We start from the raw sequence: 19,995 nt of genomic DNA, 5'->3' as shown, positions 1-19,995 counted from the left end.
AACCAGAGCTCTAAGCAGCACATGTAAAGGAATGAGCTAGTGCAGGAGGGAATTCCTGTCAATCAGATATGTGTACTCTCTGGCAGGTAGAATGGTGTGCTAAGGGACCATGCACTGCACCCACCTCTCTCCCATTAAGACTGAGGTCACCAATCTCGTAGCACTGGACAAACCCAGGTCTTTCCTGCTGACCCAAATCTTGACACAGTGATCCTCTAGAATGGTCAGAGCCCAATACCTGCACTTACTTGTAGAGCATGTAGGCCCAGTCCAGCCTGGAGAACACTCACACTCGAACCCCAGGGATGTCTCCTTGCAGCTGCCTCCATTGTGGCAGGGATCAGAGAGGCAGGCGTGCTCAGCTGTAGAACCAGGAGAGCAGTCAGCAAGGGACCCTGATTTCCATTATATCCTCCCCCACCCCTGCCACCATCTCAAAAAAACATAAGCAAGTGTGTGTAACCCTGCTGTGCCCAGGGAAAAAAGCAACTCATCTTTCTCACTAAACTGTCTCCAGCCACATTCTAACCCATCCTGGAGATGGAATATTCATCCTATGTAAATCAGCATCACCCAAAAACTTTAAGGATTCAAAAAGAGATTTCAAGAACCCACAGAAGGGCTGAGATAACAACTTAATTTTGTGGGCTTTTTATCTTTTCTTCGGGGGGTGTGTGTGTGTGTTTTAAACTGAGTGTACAGAAAAATTAAGCAAAAGGATCTCACCCAACTTGGACCACTTACCAATTTCACAGTTAGGTCCTGAATACCCCTCAGGGCAGGAACACTGATACTTGTCAGGACCTGTGTTGCTACAAGTGCCCCCGTTGAGACATGGCTGATGAGTCCCGCAGTAATTGAGATCTGCCAAAAAAAAAAGACCACAAAGTCACAAAGAGACAAAAGTAAAGATTCGTAACCCAACAGGGCTCACCCCACTCCCCAATTCAAAAATAAAACCAAAATAAAGAAAAATAACCCCTATTATCATTAAATACAAAGTCAAACAAATTCAGAAAAGAAACCCCTGGAAAGAGATAAACAGGGACCAGGGAGTAGCTCAGTGGTAAAGTGCATGCTGGAGGCCCTGGGTTCCACCCCCACCCCCACCATAAAAGACACAAATGAGTAAAAGCAAAAGCCCAATCAACGCTGTCTACCACCCCACATCTGCACTCCCACCTGGGCCTCCTCCCGGAAGGCGTACCTTTGTCGCACAGCTGGCCACCCCAGTTGGTCTCACAGAGACACTGCCAGGGCTCAATGCAGGTGCCGTGCACACACCCCGGGTGTGGGATGCACTTGTCGCAGTACAGGCCTTGCCAGCCATACTGGCACCTGCAGACAGACGAGAGTACACTCCATTCAGCCTTTCTAACATCACGGGAGTCTGCATGATTACCACAGAAGACCACAAGTCCAGGCTGTTTGTTTTGTTGTTGGGGACAGGATGGCAGACTGTCAAGGCTTGGTGGGGCAGGCTGTGTGCTTCTTATAAACAAACATTTTCACAGTTGGGCCAATGTCTCCTCCCAGCTGACTTCCAACCAAAGGAGGGCTGTCTGGGGAGGGGCCGTGGGGGGTGCCCTGACAAAGCCACTCTTTTCTCAGCTCCCATGATGAGCCAAGGGTGGGGGCATGGAATAAATCAATCCCAGGACCCGGCCGGGACAGACCATAGAAGGAAAGGACCATCCAGTAATAGTAACAGTAGCTGTGCGAATGTGCGCTCTGCAGCTCTGCTGGGCTTTGTCTCGGCAGCAAAGTCATGACCCCAGTGCACAGAAACCAGTAAGACACCGAGTGCAGCAGGAAAGCACAGCACAACGGTGCTTAATAAAGCAAACAAACAGCAGGCAAAGACCAGGACAGCATCTCTAAGTCCGCTTCTGCAGGGGGAGGAGAGAGAAGGAACAGCACTGGGAACCAAGTCCACAGATAATTTATGACCCATTATCGTCACTGCTGATGCTAATTTATTTGTCTCCCTTTGCAAAAAAAAAAAAAAAAAAAAAAAAAAAAAAAAAAAAAAAAAAAAAGAAGAAGAAAGAAAAGGGTCATCTTAGTTTATCTAGTTTTGGGGGGAGTTGAGTTTCTTTTATAAGCACCCTGTTCATCAGACTCCTTGTCTGCTGTCTGGTGCCTTTGATCCCCAAACAAAAACACAAACATAAACCTTCACCTGATAGGGAGAGAGGACAAGGTCTCAAACCACTCTCCCCTCAAGTTTCAAGCCCTCGGAAACTTTAACTGCCTTCTCAAACATCAAGCTTTAACAAAAGGGATGGGAGAAAGGCAGGGTACACCACCAACTTGCCTGATGGTGAAGTGAATGTGGGTTGTGCACAATCTTCCCAGAGGAGGACCTGGGAAAAGCCATGATTAAACCAACCACCAGGTAAGCTGCTCAGCTGTAACTCTGGAAAACAAATGTCCCCTGAACCCTCTCGCAGGGAAGCCTTACAGTTGCAGAGAGCTGGAGGCAAGCTAGCAAATCTTGTCATGGGAAAATTATAGGGATCTAGCTAATAGCTAATCACCCATGGCTGAGAATCAACTTAACCCCTGAGAATACTAATCACTTCTTAACTTCTAAGAACAAGCCATCCACACTCAAACACAAAGAACCACTAGAATGTGTGGTTTAATATTAATCAGACACAGGATTCTGGTTTATATAAAATAGACTCTCAGCCTAAATAAGTGACTATTTGAAGGAGTAAAATAAAAAGTCATCCGATACAAATAATTTTTTTTAAAGGCAGACAGACATCCAAGTTAGTGGGAGGTAGAGGGGTGGGAAGCTATTCTGTCTAATATTCTTAGCCTAAAAGGTAAAAGAGGAATTGACTGGGAGATAGCAATATTCTAACCCTTCTAAATTAAGGATAGCTCTACCTCTTCAATTTGCCTAATAAAAGCAAGGAAAAACAGCTGAGGACCCAACCTAACCTCCTAATTAATGAGAACTCAATCCCCAAGTATGAAAAAGCAACCACAAGAGGCCAAGGATGACTTCAAAAGAAAACAAATAAAAATACTGACCCCAAAAGAGGCATCTACCAAGTGAGGCCGGTTTAATAATATATGATTAAGATTCTCACGAGAAATTCAAGTGCCTTTCCTCATATGATGATTCATAATTAAGCTTGATGTTATTGGCAGGCTTGCAATAAAGCAGGCATGTGCACCCAAGAAGAGAGGACCCACATTTACTCGGGAACAACAGAAATCAGTGAAGTGTTCTCCTCCAGGGGGAGAAAACAAAAACCAGTGTAGTACATAATCCAAAAGACAACTTACTCGTTACTTGCTATGCAACTATTTCTGGAGCAGGATACAACCTGAACTTCCTTAGCCGGAAGGTTCTGTTTTGATTTTTTTTCAAAGCAGGGTGAAGGAACTGGGCTGGGAGACTATGCAAATGCCCCGTGGGAAAGTTGCACCTTAAGTAAATAAGGACACCAGTGCGTGTCTGGGCAGGGAGTGGGAGGTAAGACTTCGAAAGAGAAAGGGCTAAATTCTGGAAACAAAGCCTGTTGTTCTGGCTTGGAAAGCCCTCCCCTACACAGCAGTGTTTATTCTGATGACAGTAGCACAAATCAGGTTGGCCTTGCTGATATTCATCTGAGCAGGAAGCAGCCTCCTAGGCCCTAATGGCACTGGCGTTCTTACTTTCTCCAGAACACCCTTAATTAGGGAGAGGTACTGTAGGTGGATTCCCGCTTGGCATTTGACAGCAATGGTGTCAACCACCAGTCAGCTGCCACCCGTGGGTGAATCCCCTCAGCCGCCCAGAAAATTAAATTTCCAGAAACGTAGGACGAGACCATTTTGATGCAACCCGCTCTTAATTTTTCTTCCAGTCGCCCTGAATTCCACTTCAGCCTCAAATTCAGTGTTACTGTTGCATGAGAGGGAAATCAGATGAGAAAGTGGCCCAATGCAGATCCTGGGCTAAACCACGGCATTGGCCTTCAGTCAGAGTCGGGTGGAGGCCAGGAACCTGTACTTTTAACAGTTCCCTCATTAATCCCAGGAATTATACGTTAGTATCAAGGTGTAGGACAGTGAATCCTGACATAAGGTCCTACCAGCAACAGTACCGACCCCCAGGCACCTGCTAGAAATGCAGAACCTTGAGCCCACTCCAGCTGTAGAACAGAATCTGCATTTTAATCAGAGCCCAAGGTAACAGCTTCCTTTGAGGTACACTGGTTTGAACTGTTTCATAAACTTCTTTTGGTCACAGCAGCTTTGGGGACAAAGGTTGACAAGCCCAAAGGATCCACTCAGTGTCACATTAAATCTGCTAATCCTTATAATTTGGGGGGAGGTACAGTAAAGCATGGGATGTTGTCAAAATGCCCCAGACTCCAACAGTATTTTCTGAAACAAGACGTTCTCAAATTGGCATAATATACATTTCAAGAAGTCCCCAAAACCATATCCTGAAGCAGTCAGGGGGTAGGTTTCCCTTTGGTTTCTGCATTGTTCTGGACCATAAAAGAACAAACTTCAAAGGCCAGCAGCAAAAGTCTACATTCATCAAGCTCAACTGACAAGATTCCAGCATAGCCATTAACTGTTCAGCACTGGCCCAGCTCCCACTACAGAGGGGCCAGGAGATTGTACTAATCCCATTCTAAAGAATGCTGGACCTTCGCCTATTGATGGGAAAAGTGGGGGAGGTGAGAGAGAGGAACCTGGTGGAGGAGGAGGAGGAGGAGGAGGAAGAGGGGGAGCAGGGGGAGGACACGGAGGGGAGGACAGCCCCCAAGGAAACAAAGCCGTGTCCCTCCATCCAGTTCATTAGCACTTTACGGGAAGATTACAAAAACGTGTTATCAATTTACAGAACAGTTCATACAAGAATCACTGGCTATGCTCCTAAGTTCTGTTTTTTTTTTTCTAGAGAAGTGGTGTGCACATTCCACCAGACAGCTGGTATAATTTAATAAGCTTCGGATGTGCCTATCTGAATTTTTTAAAGCTTTCTCATCCTTCCAGAGAAAAAGGCATATTCACAATAAAATCAGTCCCTCTGCTACATAAAAGAAACTTTTTTTAAAAGAAAAAGGAAATCACAAAAGATCAGTCTAGTCATGTACCTGCAGTTACCCGGAACTTTGCAAGATCCATGCTTGGGACTACAGCCCTGTCGGCAAATAGCTGTAAAAGAGCAGAGAAGACTGTGTTAGTACACTGCATCTTGCATTGCCAAGCGTCATGAGAATGGCCTAGTACATTAAGCCTACAAAATCCATGATTTTAAGAGATCTCATATCAAGCCCATTGTAAGGAGAGAAGATGGGAGGGGCCCAAATAACAAATCCAGCTTTAAACTTCAAGGCCATGTTAGCAGATCCTCCAAACATGATGCTGTTTGGGGACAAAATGCAGACACGTGACAGGGGAAGGGAGGCCTTTCCCAGCCCTCCACAGCAGCTACCCTGTGCCTGCCTGGCCCATTCCCATCCTGCTCTCCCTCACCAAAAGAAAAGAGGCAAATTCTCTTCCTCAACCCTCCCATTCCATCCCACCAGGGCATCTTCAGTCAAGTCCCAGCCCCCTTCAAAAACTATCACCCAGATGCCTGGTTTCAAAAATCTCATGGGGTAACCAAGCCAACCAAACTGGCTTCATCTGGAAGGCTAATCTGGGAGCCAGAGCTGGAGGTGCCTCTGCAAAGCACCCTCACAAAGCATTTCTGTCCTTCATTTAAAAAACTATCATTACAGATTTTAACTGTTACTGATTTTTTTCAAACACAACTGTGTAAAAATCTATCAATTCCTTCTTTCATTGAAATTCCAGAAATGCTATCCTTTTTATACTACAGATCTCCAGTTAAGAAATCAGTACTTCCCAGGTGACCTGAAAATTCCCCTCCTCATACTCCACCCTATCAGTCATAGCTCAAAACTCACTTTTTAAAAATTTGGGTTTTTCACGAAAGAATTTAATTATCATGTAAGGTATGTGGAGATTACTATTGTTCACGAGGAGAAGATATGTGGTTAATTAGAATTACACATCAAATTGCTAAAAGTGGCCAGGACAGCACACAGCAAAGAACTCTGAAAGCTTATACCCCTCTGGGTGAGCACAATCGTACCTTACTAGGAAAGCTGAGGTTCACTACCCCTCCTTCCCTCAACACCACAGTCCTGCAGATGTGCTGGGAGCACTCACTGCAAGGCCATCCGCTCATCATCCGTTCACAGGTCAGCAGGTCCCTCCAAGCCGGAGAAGGGACTGGCATCCAAGAGAAAGACAGACGGGGCAGGGGAAGAAGCTGAGCTGTGGTCTCAGATGGAGTCTGGCTTCAGCCTGAATCCAGGGGAAGCACCAGAGTGAACTGTCTCCACAGCATAAGGCAAAGGGGCTGCCTCTGTCTCTCTCCCTTTTGTCAGTCACTCCCTAAACTGAGCTCAAGGGAAGGGCATGGAGTGGCTCCTGCTCAGCCCAGGACAATTCCCCAGAGACGGAGCAGCTGGGAGCTGTTAGCAGCCAACACTCACAGCAGCTGGGGGATGGGGACACCAGCTGGAGGGGCCCTGCCCGGTGCACCACCAGCATCTCTACGCTCAGCATCTCCACACTTTAGTCCTAGGTTACAGGTAAACACCTGCCCTGCCTGAGATGGCAACCTGCCACCTGACTGCTGCTGGGATCAGAACTTGACACTCAAAGCAGGAAAATAGGGCTGGGTAACTCACCCAGCGCACATATGTACACACACACAAACACACGCACACACACCTTTGTTGCACTCGGGGCCCATCCAGCCTTCCATGCACGTTTTGTTGCCATTCTGGTCACAGGCATAGTGTCCAAAGAAGTCATCTCTGGGCCGGCAAAACTTATTGCAGCCAAAGCCATAGTAGTAGTCATCACAGGTCACACGGATCTGGTACTCAAAGTGGACAACTCCCGTGTTCTGCTTCAGTGTCTGCCACTGCCGACTGGGGTTGATCATGCCCGAATGAGATGCCTTTTCAATGATGCTGTCAGGTTCTAGAGGCCAAAAAAAAAAAAAAAAAGAATCACAATGAGATTTTCATCAGTTTCCTGCCCTGACCATTTTAGCTAATTTTTAAAAAATAAAAATGTGCACATGGTACAGAATTTAAATAGCTATACAAAAGGGCAGAAAATAGAGCTCATTCCCTCCGTGGAGGTCACCATTACCATGATGTACCCTTCTTAAGAAATGCATAGTGTATCTCCTGGTCTAGAAATACCAAATCCTGGTCCCTGACCTGTGGGTACACAGGTTTAGGCTTCTGCCATTAAAGCTCCAACATGCGTATTGAATACATCCATCCATATACGTAGTTGGCAGCACTGAGCTCAGTATGTGAACAACCAGTCCACTCCATCCCAGGACAACCCCAACCCATCCATCCAGGACATTTTGTCATTTTACCTCCACCAGCAAAGGAGACTTTGGTTCCCAGAAGCAGCACTAATACCAGACACTAGCAAGCTTTCTGATCTTTGCCTGAGAGGAAGAGGTTCTCTCTTGCTTTAACTGGCATTTCATCGAGCGATGGTAAGCACTCTTCCAGGTATTTATCAAGCCATTTGTATTTGTCCCTGTGACCTGCAACACGTTTCTCTCTCTTGCCAACTCCATCTTTACATTATTGGTTACCAGCCCTTTTAAAATTTGAGACATGGTCTAAAAGTTACCCAGGCTGATGTCAAATCTCAAACACACACTGTGCATTTCACCCTTCTCCTAGGCTCAGAAGCAGCTTGGAGAAAAACTCACCCCAGTTTACAGACGGGTGGGTGGAGGTATTGTGTGTTTGTTTTAAGTCATGTTCCTTACACAATGCTTACTGCAGATCAAGGCCTGGAGTTAAAGCCGCTCTTAGGAGGAGTACAAAGTGGTCCCTGGCCTGAGGTCACTTACAGTCTAGGCTGAGACAGGAACGAGGCAGAGAAAATAGCTCCAAATGCCCATGCAAGGAGCCCAGGGTAGGATGTGAAAGACAACAAGGTCCCAAGTCAGTACCAGTCTATGTTTGTTTTTTTAAACCTGCCAGCACCAACCCTTCACCACCCTGTCAAATTCAAGGCCACCTTGGTGAGACAGCGGCATCAGGGCCTACCTGAAACATCTCTGTGATTCTTACACACCCACACCACTGTTTTTCCAGGCCCTGGGCCTGTGTTCTTGACAAAGGTATGCAAGCTCCGTAGGTGACCAGGGAAGGAACTCCTGGGTGGCTTCATCCACATGCTCCACTACCAACATAGCCCAGCATTCACCCTCTGGGCTCTCCAAGTGTCACGTGGGCAAGACAAGCCCTGGACAAGCCTGCACACCTGCAGACTCACGCCAGTACACACAGGAGCACTTGCAGGTAATACTTCACTCGCTCCAGTTTTTGCAAATAAACACAGACCAAAGAATAAAAAAAAATGTCCCTCCATCAGCCACCTATCTGTCCTGAGGGTTCAGTTTAGAAGTGTAGTGGGCTCTTAACACGTGGTGACAGGAGCTTCATGAAGAAACCACTGAAACACACTATAGCCATGGCCCAAAGCACCCAGCTTTTCTCCGGCTGTATCAACAACAAACAGTTGAGATAAGAGTCCAGCACAGTCCTAAGGGTGCAGAATGACACATGATTCTCTGTAGCCTGCTCAGCCTGCTTCTACCCACTTTAAGGAGACGGCTATGTAGACGACTACTGTGGGATTCTCTAACAGAGCTGTAGAAAGCTTTCCTGCTGCTGGGACAGGTAGCTGTGTGTCTGCGACAAGTTGTTCCGGTCTGGGTTCTCAGTGTGGTCACCTGAATTCTACTTCAGATCTGCCTGGGATGCTGGGGCAGCTAATGTGGTGGTCCAGCTCCGCCACTAAAAAAGATGCTGCCACGCCTTCCTAGTCTTCACCCACACAGAGATGCATCATGAAGACCTAAAGCAACCTCACAGGCCAAGCAGGGGGGAATAAAGGACTAGTGTGAATGTAACGCCAGTGCCACGCAAACAAGAAAACTAGAAAGGAGCTACAGCTGGAGCGCTAACCTACAAGAAAGATTGCTCTCAAGTGCACCTGTTCAAGTTTACGCATCAATTAAGCATTACAGTAAACTGAAATCATTTGCTCTGATAGAGAAAGAAAAACTTGGACCTTTATTTACTACAGTCCTGAAACGTAATGGGAAGGACTTTGCACGGTGACAGGCAGATCAGCCTTAGGAAATCCTAGCACATAAACAGCACCTGGGCTTCACCGAAGAGGCGATGTGGAAAGAAATTCTATCCCCAGACTCAGCATCTAATTCACAACCAAAGCCAGGATGTTTCCTACTTGCTTCAGTACCAATGGGCAGCCAACTCCGTTGAGCTCCGGAATATCCTCAGTTCTACCTTCATGGAATACATTCCATTGGGAGGGGCAGAGGGTAAAGAGAACAAGGAGCGAAACAATCCAGACAGGAAACAGCATCTACAAAGATCCCAAGGCAGAAGAAAACTGGGATGCATTTTAGGATAGAAAAGGCTGGTGAATGGCTAGGGTACAGACACAATGAATGAGAACAAGAGACAGGGTTAGGCTGTGCAGGACCTGGAGAGACAGGAAGATCTGTCCCAAGAACAACAGGAAACCAAGTGCCTGGGTTTTACAAGTAAGGATGGCCTGGCATGGTGGTGCGCACCAGTAATCTCAGCACTCTGGAGGATGAGACAGGAGGATCACCACTAGTTCAAGGCCTGCCTGGGCAACATAGTGAGTTCACGGCCAGCCTGAACTACAGAGCGAGACGGTCTAAAAAAAAGTAGCAATGATAATAATCAAATGCTATGCTCCAAAAAGTCAAAGATGGCAAAAGAATGAAAAAAGTATTGGAAGTGAGCCGGAGCAGATACAGGTAGACCAGTTAGTTGGCAGCTACTGTTTAGGTGTGAGCAGTGACAAGGGAATATGGTGTGAACACTGAGAATTGAGAAGAAATGGAGATAAGATTTTTAAGGTCTTGGTTACAGTGTACATACAGTCGCTAAGAGGGATGGGGACACAAGGTGCCTTCCAGATTTCTGGCCTATGTCAATGGGTGCTGTCATTTAGAAAAGGCCCTTGAAGAGGGACTGTTCTTAGAGAGGGGAGGTCTCAAGTTTGGTTTTGACCATGCTGGATTTGAGATTTCCTGAGACACATCACAAAAGACAAGCGAATGGAAAAGTAGATAAACCACACCCACCAAACCCATCAGCTCTGCACCGCAGCTCACCTAGGAGTTTCAATGAGCTGCGGGAGCAAGCCAGGACCAAGGCAACCCCGTGCCCCAGAAGTTCAGGTCTGAAAGTGCTTTGCCCCTCCCTCATTCTTCCTGTCCCCTTTCAGAAACTGGTTACCCCCAACGAGAGAAGATATTCCAGCTCCCTAAAATGGGACTACCTGAAAACACAAACCACCATGAGCAGCTCTGGCTGGGCTTTAGGTCCCCAGAGGCACATGTGGGGAGCTGGGGAGCAATGGAAGGCTCAGGAACGGCGATGCAGATATGTGTTATACAGGGCTGTCCCCTCATATGTCCCTACCCAGTGTCCTGACATGGCTCTGGTCACAGGTCAGGATCTTAAGAATATTTACTTCACTAGATGGTTTTAATACCATGCCTACACCAGAATATCTGAACAGCCTGTTTCTCCCCCTCCCTACCCCTTCTTCCTTCCTGCAGGTCACAATGACATAACACACAATCCTCAACCTATGTGGAAGGGGAGGACAAACATATCTATGACCCTGACTGGCATCAGCCACAACTAAGGCTGGCAAAACTCCCCTGCCACCACTCCCAACACAAACACCCTCCACCGTGGGACAAGAGTGCCCTTGGGAAGGACACCTCGAGCCTGGACTTTCACACGCTCCCCTCCAGGCAGGATGACACGTACAGAGCTGGACTGCACAGCCACCACGTGAGGAGGGTCCCAAGTGTCCAGATGCCTCTGGCACACCCGAGATTGGTAAGGATGCCATGGCCTCAAGAGGCCTAGTGAGCCAGCCACACTGATAGCTGTCCACCAAGCACCTGCCTGGCCCCTGAAGTGCCCACATTGGGCACTTACCACCCTCGAATTAATTAAAATGCAAATGGAGAGAAGGTGGAAAGATGCTGTGAACAGCAAACACACAAGAAAGGGCGAGTAAGGCACAGAAGCAATTCAGGAAATATTCTAAGGTCAGAAGACAGACAAGAGGCTGCTGTGTGAGCCAAGAGAAGTCAGTGTGAATCAGGTTTTCCAATGACAGTCCAGTCTCTGCTGGCAAAAAGGGAACTCACTGCTCTGGCTTGTGAGGGCAACCATGTCGTGTGGTCAGGATTAAAGAAGACTGCTGTATCAGGCTATAAGGCAATGTGTGTCCTCCACAGCCTTGCCACCCAAGCCCTCCCCCTTGCCATCCTGAAAAGCAACCTGGGCTGAACACAGAGCCATCTTTCAGAAGGGGACAAGGCAGGTCACCGCTGCAGGGCTCTGAAATTCCACTTCAGTGAAAGGTCTGGTGCCCAGTGTGGGAAACTCAGACAGGCTTGAAGCTTACCTGCCCACCAAGTGAAATTCAAGGTCCGGTCTTTAGAGCCCAACACCATCTTTGTGGCTTTATCTTTCCGATGAGAGATTAAATGCTCACTTAAAGTTTAAATGGACTTTTAAAAAGTCACTACTTTGATCCTTTAGCAGTCTACAAGGTTTTAAAGTTGTAAAACCATTAAGATCTCTATCCAAAGATAATCTAGGTCCTTATTCAGGGACTGAGTTAACTGGGCGTCTGTTCTGCCTACTTAATATTCCAAGCTGAAGTTCTGAGGGAAGTTAAGGAACCAACTCCACAGGTCCAGGGGTTGGGGTGAGGCAGACTGGGGAAGGGGTTGTTCTCCTAAGAACTAGGGAAATACACAGCACTCCAACAGGGCCACCGGCTTCCACATGCACTTAGAGAGGAGTCCACTGCTGTGATACTTACGAACAGTGTCGTTACTGGAATCCCACGCCTCCACCAGCAAAGTGTAGGACCTCTGCAACACAGGTAAGCAACAGTTAGTGTCTCAGAAATGGGGGCCAGCTCTCCGATGTCCTGCTGTCTTGGTCTCCCCGCACACCCTGCCAAACCAAGCCAGAAAGGCAAAACGAAAATGTTTATCACACAGCACTCTGAGGCCTTGGGTGTTTAAATCCACACCAATTCTCCTCCCCTCTTCGGCACTCTCCTCAGGCTGACAAATGACTCCTTTCACCTGGCAAAGTCCACGGGGGGGGGTCACCAAAGTCCAAAGGCAGCCCAAAGTCCCGATCAGGAAATGCCACCTCCCTATGTGGGAGTACGTAGCATAGAGTTTTCTAAAACTTTCCAGACCCCAGCCCTAGTGCACGAGAAAAAAAGCCAGACAAAGAATTTATTCTAAACTAACCTACCAAGGTATTTGTACTGAGGGGGTATTGCTAAGGTTACACTTTCGGCCCTGGTGGGGCAGTCCCCAGGGAGGCCCCCTTTTCCTTTTCAGAACCCCTTTGAAAGCCCTGTCTGTGTGAGACCATCCCAGCTCCCACAAGTATCAGGTAACCCTAGGAAGCAGGAGGGGGTAGGTGCAAGGAGACTCTGGAAGACAAAGAAGGCAACCTCACTTGGGTGGTTGGGTAGGGGGCAGACAGGGAAGAAAGTACAAAGGGAGAAATCAGGGCACTCCGGTGCATTGTATTTATTGATGAACTTATCTGTCAATAAGATCCAACATTCCAGGAATAATCAGAGACCACTAACTAAACAAATTCCCTGGATGCTGGCAAGATGCCAGCCTGCTATTATGCTGAAGGCACTTTTTATCTTCCAGGCTTATCTCAGAATTCCACCTTGCCCTAAACACAAGCTATTAGCAAATTCCCACTTTTATTCAAATGTTACTTTGCAATTTACCCTGAGGTCAGTCTTACAAAAGGCCAGGGTTTCAATGAACCAATGTTGGGCAGAAGAAATACATCCCAAGCAGGTGGGAAGAAAAGGAACATGAACCCATTTAGGCACCCATTTGCCCAATGGAAAGCAGTGCCCTGGAAATACTGACTTAGGCTGATTAAATAACACTGAGCCCCCAGAAACACCCTTCTTCAAGAGAAGGGAAGGTACTAACGAGGTTAAGGCAAAAAAAAAAAAAGGAAAGTTTCATTCATCACTCAGGGCAAGCTGACTGCTCTCAGAGTGACACAGCAGGTCCTCACTGAATATAAAAATATCTTCTGATAGGCCATGCCTTGGAATTCAGCCGAAATATGCTTCATACTCAAAGCAGAGTAGGATTTCATTTCGTTCACTGATAACTGTGGGAAAATGCTCACAAAAGCAAAGCAAAACTGGGCAAGCCAGGGCACATACCCAGGCCTCTCCTGTTAGCGGCCAGAGGTCCAAACACATTGTTGTCGTCGTTAATATTTTATTAGAGAAAGTTACACCTTATTTACAACCTCTTTAAGTCTCTTAGGACTTCCTACAAATTATAGGACTCTTCCCAAAGAGCAGCAAGAAATTATATTTCTCTCCTGATTGGAGGCAAGGGCCACATAGAAATGAGGCCAGATATGTTGCTCATTCTGTATAATTAAACCCTTCATTTGCTGGTCACATCCTTCACTTCAACAATACTGCTGTAATTAATCCTCTGATTAAATGCACTGATATCAAGACTTTTGACAGACTTGCACAAGTGCTAAATACATAATACCCACAAATACCACTGCAAGGGAAGATGCCTGGGATTGAGCCGGCATGGCAGTATTAACTCTGCTGAATACTAAATTGGAAGGCATCTTGTGTCTTGCACGAGGACCTGGAAAACCAAGCCATCTATCAGGCTCATCATCTCAGAAGCTGCTGACCAACACCACCCCACCTTGAACGGAAATAGCACCCACAGATCCAGAGGTCTGGTGTCATGAATTTTCACCAGCACCTTTCTTGTAGGAGGCAGAGGTAGGGTCAAGGCAAGGGGCTGCAGTGACAGGCACCAAGCCTGAACCTTTGCCCTCCCTTGTTTCAGAGAAGGGACTAACTTCCAGGACAGGTCTCCCAGGACACAGGTGCCCAGCCTTTAGGAAAAAAGATTCCCTCCAAGGCTCCTATTAGGAGGCACTCTTACCTCCCACTCCATCCCCACACTATAGATCAACAATCAAGATAATTTAGCAATGATTACTACTTGCTAGGGAACTTTAATTTTTCCCAGGCCCACGCATGACCTCTGCACATCCCTGAATATGCATCCAGACACTGAGATCCCAGATCACAGACATGGCATGACCACGGCATGGTACCCCATGCCATCAAAGTGAGCACCAGACCACAAAGCAGCAATCTCACAAGGACCGAGGCCTACCCAACTGACCACTGCAAATCCAGTCTCCAGCAGAAGCCAAGTCCCCAGTCCTGGGAGGGCTTACAAGGAGCTTGGTAACACAAGTGTTCATTCTTGAATGCATTCCAAAAAACAACCTGGATTTCTCTTGATTTCAAATTATAAAACTAAGACTTTTTAAGAAGGGTCACCTGTATTTCATCTTTTTTTTTCCTTAAGTGTCCCCAGAACCATAGCATGGGAGTAAATGCAGTAAGGTCGGGGAGTTAACAGAACTTTAGTGTGATTTACAAACTGACTCATTTCTGCCCCTGCCCAGCTCCAGGCCCAATATATCTGGCAATAACAGCTGGCCCCAAATTCTCTTGCATTGGACAGGACTGGGAAGCTTTCAAAATGGCTTTTGGGGAAATTTCTGTGCAATTTCACCTGGAGGAGAGTCCTGGCATCAGAGGCATATCAGGGTCACCAGGTCTCCCTACTTGCCAGGGCCAGGCCACCAGCGCCTCCTCCTGCCCGCTGCCACGCTTGGGCTGCTGCTCAAGGGCTGCACTGTGTCTTGCCCCACTCCACCGTGGTTACCTTGGCACTAGGCTGGGCGGTAAGCACTTAATTGCCACATTAAGAAGGGGGGATGTAAGAAACAAAGGTAATTGTGTTGGCAGCTGGGAGCTTCCTTTTCCTGGCAACGGTGGCAGCCAAACCAAGCCCTGAGAAGTGGCTGCCTCCCCTCCTGCCAAACTGAGGGACACAAACAAACCGCCATCCAAACTGCACGCGTGCGGCGTCCAAAAGCCCGGGCTGCTTCAGCAGGCGGGCCAGCCGGAGGCGCACACATCCTGGCGATAACCGGCGTGCCAATGCGACCATTGTGTGTGCCAGTCGGCCCCAGGTCTGTCGGGGCCCTGCACTCTGCTGACTCAACTGTTGCTTCCTGTTGCTTGTCCTGTATTAGCAGTGCTTTTTGGAGAGACCCCATTCTTCTCTGTAATCCTCATTTCAGTCAGTTCGGCCAGTTCTATTGTCCTGCCCGCGTCTGGATGGCCAGAGTACAAAATACTCCAGTCACAAAACATATCACACAAAAACAGCCTTCAAGGTCCATGTGTCGGCACATGCACACACACACATACACACACAATTCACATATCATGAGGCCCTGGTGAGATGAGAGATGGAAAAAGAGACATCCATTCTCTTTCGTGTAAGCAGTCTCCAGTCCTAGAAAGCAATCAAGTCTGCTGGGCTTGACATGTCAAGAGTCTGATCTGGTTACAAAGGGCGATTTTCTCATCAAAGCCCACCTCAAAGGCTTGCTCAAGCAGTCCCAGAGCTCATATCCAGAGTTGCGACTCAATGGGAAGCCCCTACCCCTTTCCCATCATTACCCTTACCTGTTTGAAAGGCATCCCACTGATAATTAAATGCACCAGTTACAAAAGGGTGGCAAGGTTAATAGATAGAATACCAAGCAGCCAGCCAAGCACAACGGTCCAGTTCACACAGAGCAAGCCCAAACAAGAAGCCTTTCTACTTATTTACCAAAAGTGCATAAAACTTGGGCTGAGCTGGTAGAGGAGTGGATGTTTGACTATTTACATACCCCTGTTAAGCACTGGGAACCACATGCAGAATTTCTTCCCTGCACATGCACTGCACCATGATAGATGCCAATGATACCATAAAAATCAGGGCCATGGGCTGTGGTGGTCCATGGAAGGATCCAAAACCAGCAAGAAGTCACAGGCTGGACACTCAGCAAAAACAGGAAACTTCTGAACCAAGGACCCCGTTCCATTCCATCACTTCTTGTGTATACTCCAACCACAACTGGCAGAAAAGGTTGGGTTTGTTCGATTCTAATTTTTTTATAAATCACATTTAAAATTTGAACCAATCAGGATATCTCCCAGCAGTCTGGATCCTAACTTTGGGTGGGGGATACCTGTAGAAGTCTCCTCAGGGAGAATTCTCAGGTGTACTTGCTTTTATGGATTACAAAGCTAATTATATACATGTCCAGAGATTAGACATTATGTTATCACTAATCTTTTTTTCTTTTTGGTACCTGGGATTGAACTCAGAGGCAGGTGGCAGAACCACTGAGCTAAATCCCTGGCCCCTTATGCTGTCACTAATCTTGAAAGCCTGACATTGGGACCGATTTTGGCCCTTTTACAATGGAGCCAATGGCTGCTTTATGATATCCAGCCAAGGCTGCTGTTTGCATTCCTGTTTTCAGATCTGGAACATGAGGACTCCTAGTTCCATTCTTTATGAAAATTTTTTGTTTTTCCCCTGCAGGCTGGATTTCCCAAGTGTCTCCTATCCTAAAATTCCCTGAAGGCACCACTATTTGGTGTGTGACTTAAGGCAGCATTCAGACTGCTAGTTTTCTAAGGGGGTTGCAGCCTATAAGTTGCTGCTGCTTCTCTGCCTTACCCACTCAGCTCCAGCAGTCTGATTCAAAGGATCACCACTTTCTACAAATGGCTTACGTCCTTGTAGAATTATGTGTGGAGCTGGTGGGCTACAAACTCATGTAAATACTGGAGGTTTGAGTAAGTTGCTAAGAAACAAGACAATAAGGAGAAGGAAAACATAGAATGTTAAACCTGCAAGAGAATAAACACCTATTAGAAACCAAAACTAGTAGAAACCTGGAACAGGAATCCCATCTGGGAAGCAGCCATTCTATAGACACTCAGCAGAGCCCTTTCAATAAGCACAGCTCTACTTTCCTCCAAGCCCTGTTTTGCAATGCACATCATCCCATCACTTTAGTTAGAGGTATACATCTTAGGGCAAAGAGTGTTTTTTCCATACACAAAGTCCCTTGCACTGAGTACATATACACATGCTATTTGCATGAAATGTACATGCTGACCACACAGGCAACCTGCAGATAGCGGCTGTAGAAAGGAGCCAGCTCAAATGAGAACTCCACTCCTCTGCCCTCTATATATCTACACTTCATGTACAAAGGCTTGGGGCTGAGAAAGCAGGAAGTATAAAGGCAAGGGCTTGTCAATCATATTCTGTGATTAACATCATGGCGGCCAATTTATTCAAACACTTGGCAAGGAATCACTCAGGCCTTAAGTATCAAAGGGTCCAAAGCTGACCTCTCTGGTATGCAAAAATCACATTTCATTGTTTTCTTGAAAAAGTTAAGTTGACCTTAGCAACCTCAGTGGATAAGTGGAATTTAAATATGAAGTTAAGAAGCCAGATAGTCCAATTATTTCCCCAAAGTTTCTGTACATCCATTTCACTCCAGAGCCACCAATGCGATCCCATACAGCTAACTGGGATTCTAGGGTTCCCAAAAAGAAGTGTTAATTACACTAATGCATTTTTAATAAGCAGGCACTGGGATTTAACACTCATTTTGGGAGGTGCAAATTAACCATTTCAGCAATTTATAAATGGTTATTCCCAAATCATTTCTTGTTAAACACAATTACCCCAAATAATGATGTATGATGCTCACATTGGCAGCCTGAGTGATAAGAACATCAGGCTAGTTGCTTCAGGTCAAGCCCCTCTAAGCAGAGACAGCAGGGCCATTAGAAGCCACAGGTGAAGATCTACAGGACAGAACAGTGGACAAAGTAGGCTGTAATGAGATCTGACATGGCAGGCGAGGCCGGTCCACTCACATGCACGCTGGAATCTGGATTGTATTTCATATCTAACCAAATCATTTCCTCCTCTTCCTCTCCAGAGCATGAACAGTTATGACTCGGGTCATAATTCCAAACAGAAGACACGAATTACATGACCTTCTCTACTGACCTATCCTGCTCCCAGCTACAGCTCTTCCAGGCTCAGCAAAATGAGGGTTCATTCACAAAACGGCAATTGTGGCTACCTAGAAGTTAGCAGCCTGCAAATTGGCAGCTTAGGTGGCTGGGGGGTATAAGGAGGTCTGAAGTTGTTTTTGTTTTGCTTTTTTAATCATATATCCTATTGCTTCTTGAATTCTGTACCTCGTTCAGTTATTACCTATCCAAGGAAATCCTTTCTTTTTTGAGCACATGCTGCACATGCTAGACAAGGCCTGTACCACAGAGATACAACCCTAGTGCTAGAAATTAAGTTTTAAAAAGACATATTAATTGCCAAACTAGACAAAGCTGTGCAGTCAACCTGACTTGCTCAGGAAGAGTTTACTGTTATTTACACTCACACCCCCACCCATCAGCCATTCTTGAAAGTTACAGACCAAGGTGTTTCTCCAACCACAGTCAGGAAAATAAACTAAAACAATACACCCAAACTCCAATTTCTCTCGGTAAGTAAAGCTTCCGTTTCACAGGCCTTTTTAGGGCAGCAGGGTGGAGACGTGTTTATGACTGATACGCGCATTTGGCCTAACTTCAAAAGAACCACAATCTGAGCACCACCCCGGAGGGTCTCCCCCATTCTAGAAGAGCTTAGAGTCTATTTCATGGTTGGTGACCTGTGGGGCCCGAAGGCATAGAGGAGCACTAGCAAATCAACCACCCACCCTGCCCTCTCACACCACTTCCCTTCCTTCTCCAGTGAGGACTCCCTGCCAAGTGTCAAAGGAAGACCGCACAGCTTCTAAGTCCCTTTCCCCCAGCCAGCCTAGAAGCAATCCTTCCTCTTTTCCTCCAAGTCCTCCTCTGACCCTGCTCTCCAAAAAGAATCTCAGCCAGGCCTGCTGCTTTTCCACACCACTAATAAGATTCCTTTTATGGTCTTGCAAAAAGCAAGGGGCTGGGGACCGATCCTCCCGGGAGGGTGGAACCACCTGCAGGCCCCTTCCCCTTAACTCCAGACACAGTTCAAGGGCAGGCGGTATTCACTGTCAGTCGGGGCACAGCCAGATTTAAAGGTGACCAACCTCCCTAGGTTAAAGTTCTCCCTAATAGGGGATTAACAAACAAGACAAACACTCTTTGTAAGAACGAAATCCCGCAATAGAAACAGCTCTCAGATCTCAAGAGAACTTCACTGTAGCCAGTTAAAAAAAAAAAAAAAAAAGTCTGCTGTCGTATTTCTGGTCATTGTCTCATCTTACCCAGGGCACAAGGTACTTTATCATGCCAGCCTCTGCAAATGTGGACTTTAAGGGCCACTCCAAGCCTCCCGCAGAGACCCAGACACACTCTGCCCTCCCTGAGCTGGGAATCACAGCCCGAGCCTGCGGGTAGGAGGCAGCAGAGCGCCCCATCGGAGCACGTGGCGGAAAGCAATCCTCCGGGGGCCGAGCCCCCCCCCATCCCTCCCACCCCAGTCGTCTCTCTGCACAGGCCGGGCCTGGCAGAGTCACGCCTCCAGGACAGCGGGCACACCCCCAACATTTCCCTTTCCTCCCCTTCTGCAATCGCACCCATCTTCCTTCCACCCATTTTGGGATGTTGCAAGGGCCTTGCCTCTGGGGCTGCCAACCGGGCGCGAACCTTGGGCCGCTCCGGAGGCGGCAGTGGGGCGGGGGGAATAAGGGTCCGTGCACTTGCACCCAAAAACACCACCTCCTGCAGGCCGCCCCTTCCAAACCCTGGCACGGCCTCCCGAGGGCTCTGGGGGCCGTTCGCCCGCCCTTCCCCGGGAAGTTTGCAAAAACAGCTGTTCCGGAGCCCGGGAACCGC

At 47.3% G+C, this 19,995-nt stretch overlaps 1 protein-coding gene across 1 annotated transcript in view; it reads right to left on the bottom strand.

Moving 5' to 3' along the window:
• Jag1 (jagged canonical Notch ligand 1) overlaps positions 1–19,995 on the bottom strand; it is a 36,625-nt gene that overhangs the window by 13,300 nt on the left and 3,330 nt on the right. The window contains exons 4-9 of the mRNA XM_010634213.3: positions 11,995–12,046; positions 6,766–7,020; positions 5,112–5,172; positions 1,208–1,338; positions 745–864; positions 249–362 (exon numbers count right to left, since the gene is read on the bottom strand). Coding sequence (XP_010632515.1) covers positions 249–362; positions 745–864; positions 1,208–1,338; positions 5,112–5,172; positions 6,766–7,020; positions 11,995–12,046 — 733 coding nt within the window. The remainder of the gene's footprint in view (positions 1–248; positions 363–744; positions 865–1,207; positions 1,339–5,111; positions 5,173–6,765; positions 7,021–11,994; positions 12,047–19,995) is intronic.

The sequence above is a fragment of the Fukomys damarensis genome, unplaced genomic scaffold, assembly GCF_012274545.1.
Source record: "Fukomys damarensis isolate Sample0158 unplaced genomic scaffold, DMR_v1.0_HiC HiC_scaffold_7, whole genome shotgun sequence".
Lineage (NCBI taxonomy): Eukaryota > Metazoa > Chordata > Mammalia > Rodentia > Bathyergidae > Fukomys > Fukomys damarensis.
The sequence above is the reverse complement of the archived record's forward strand: the minus strand, read 5'-3'. Positions and strand labels throughout refer to the sequence as shown.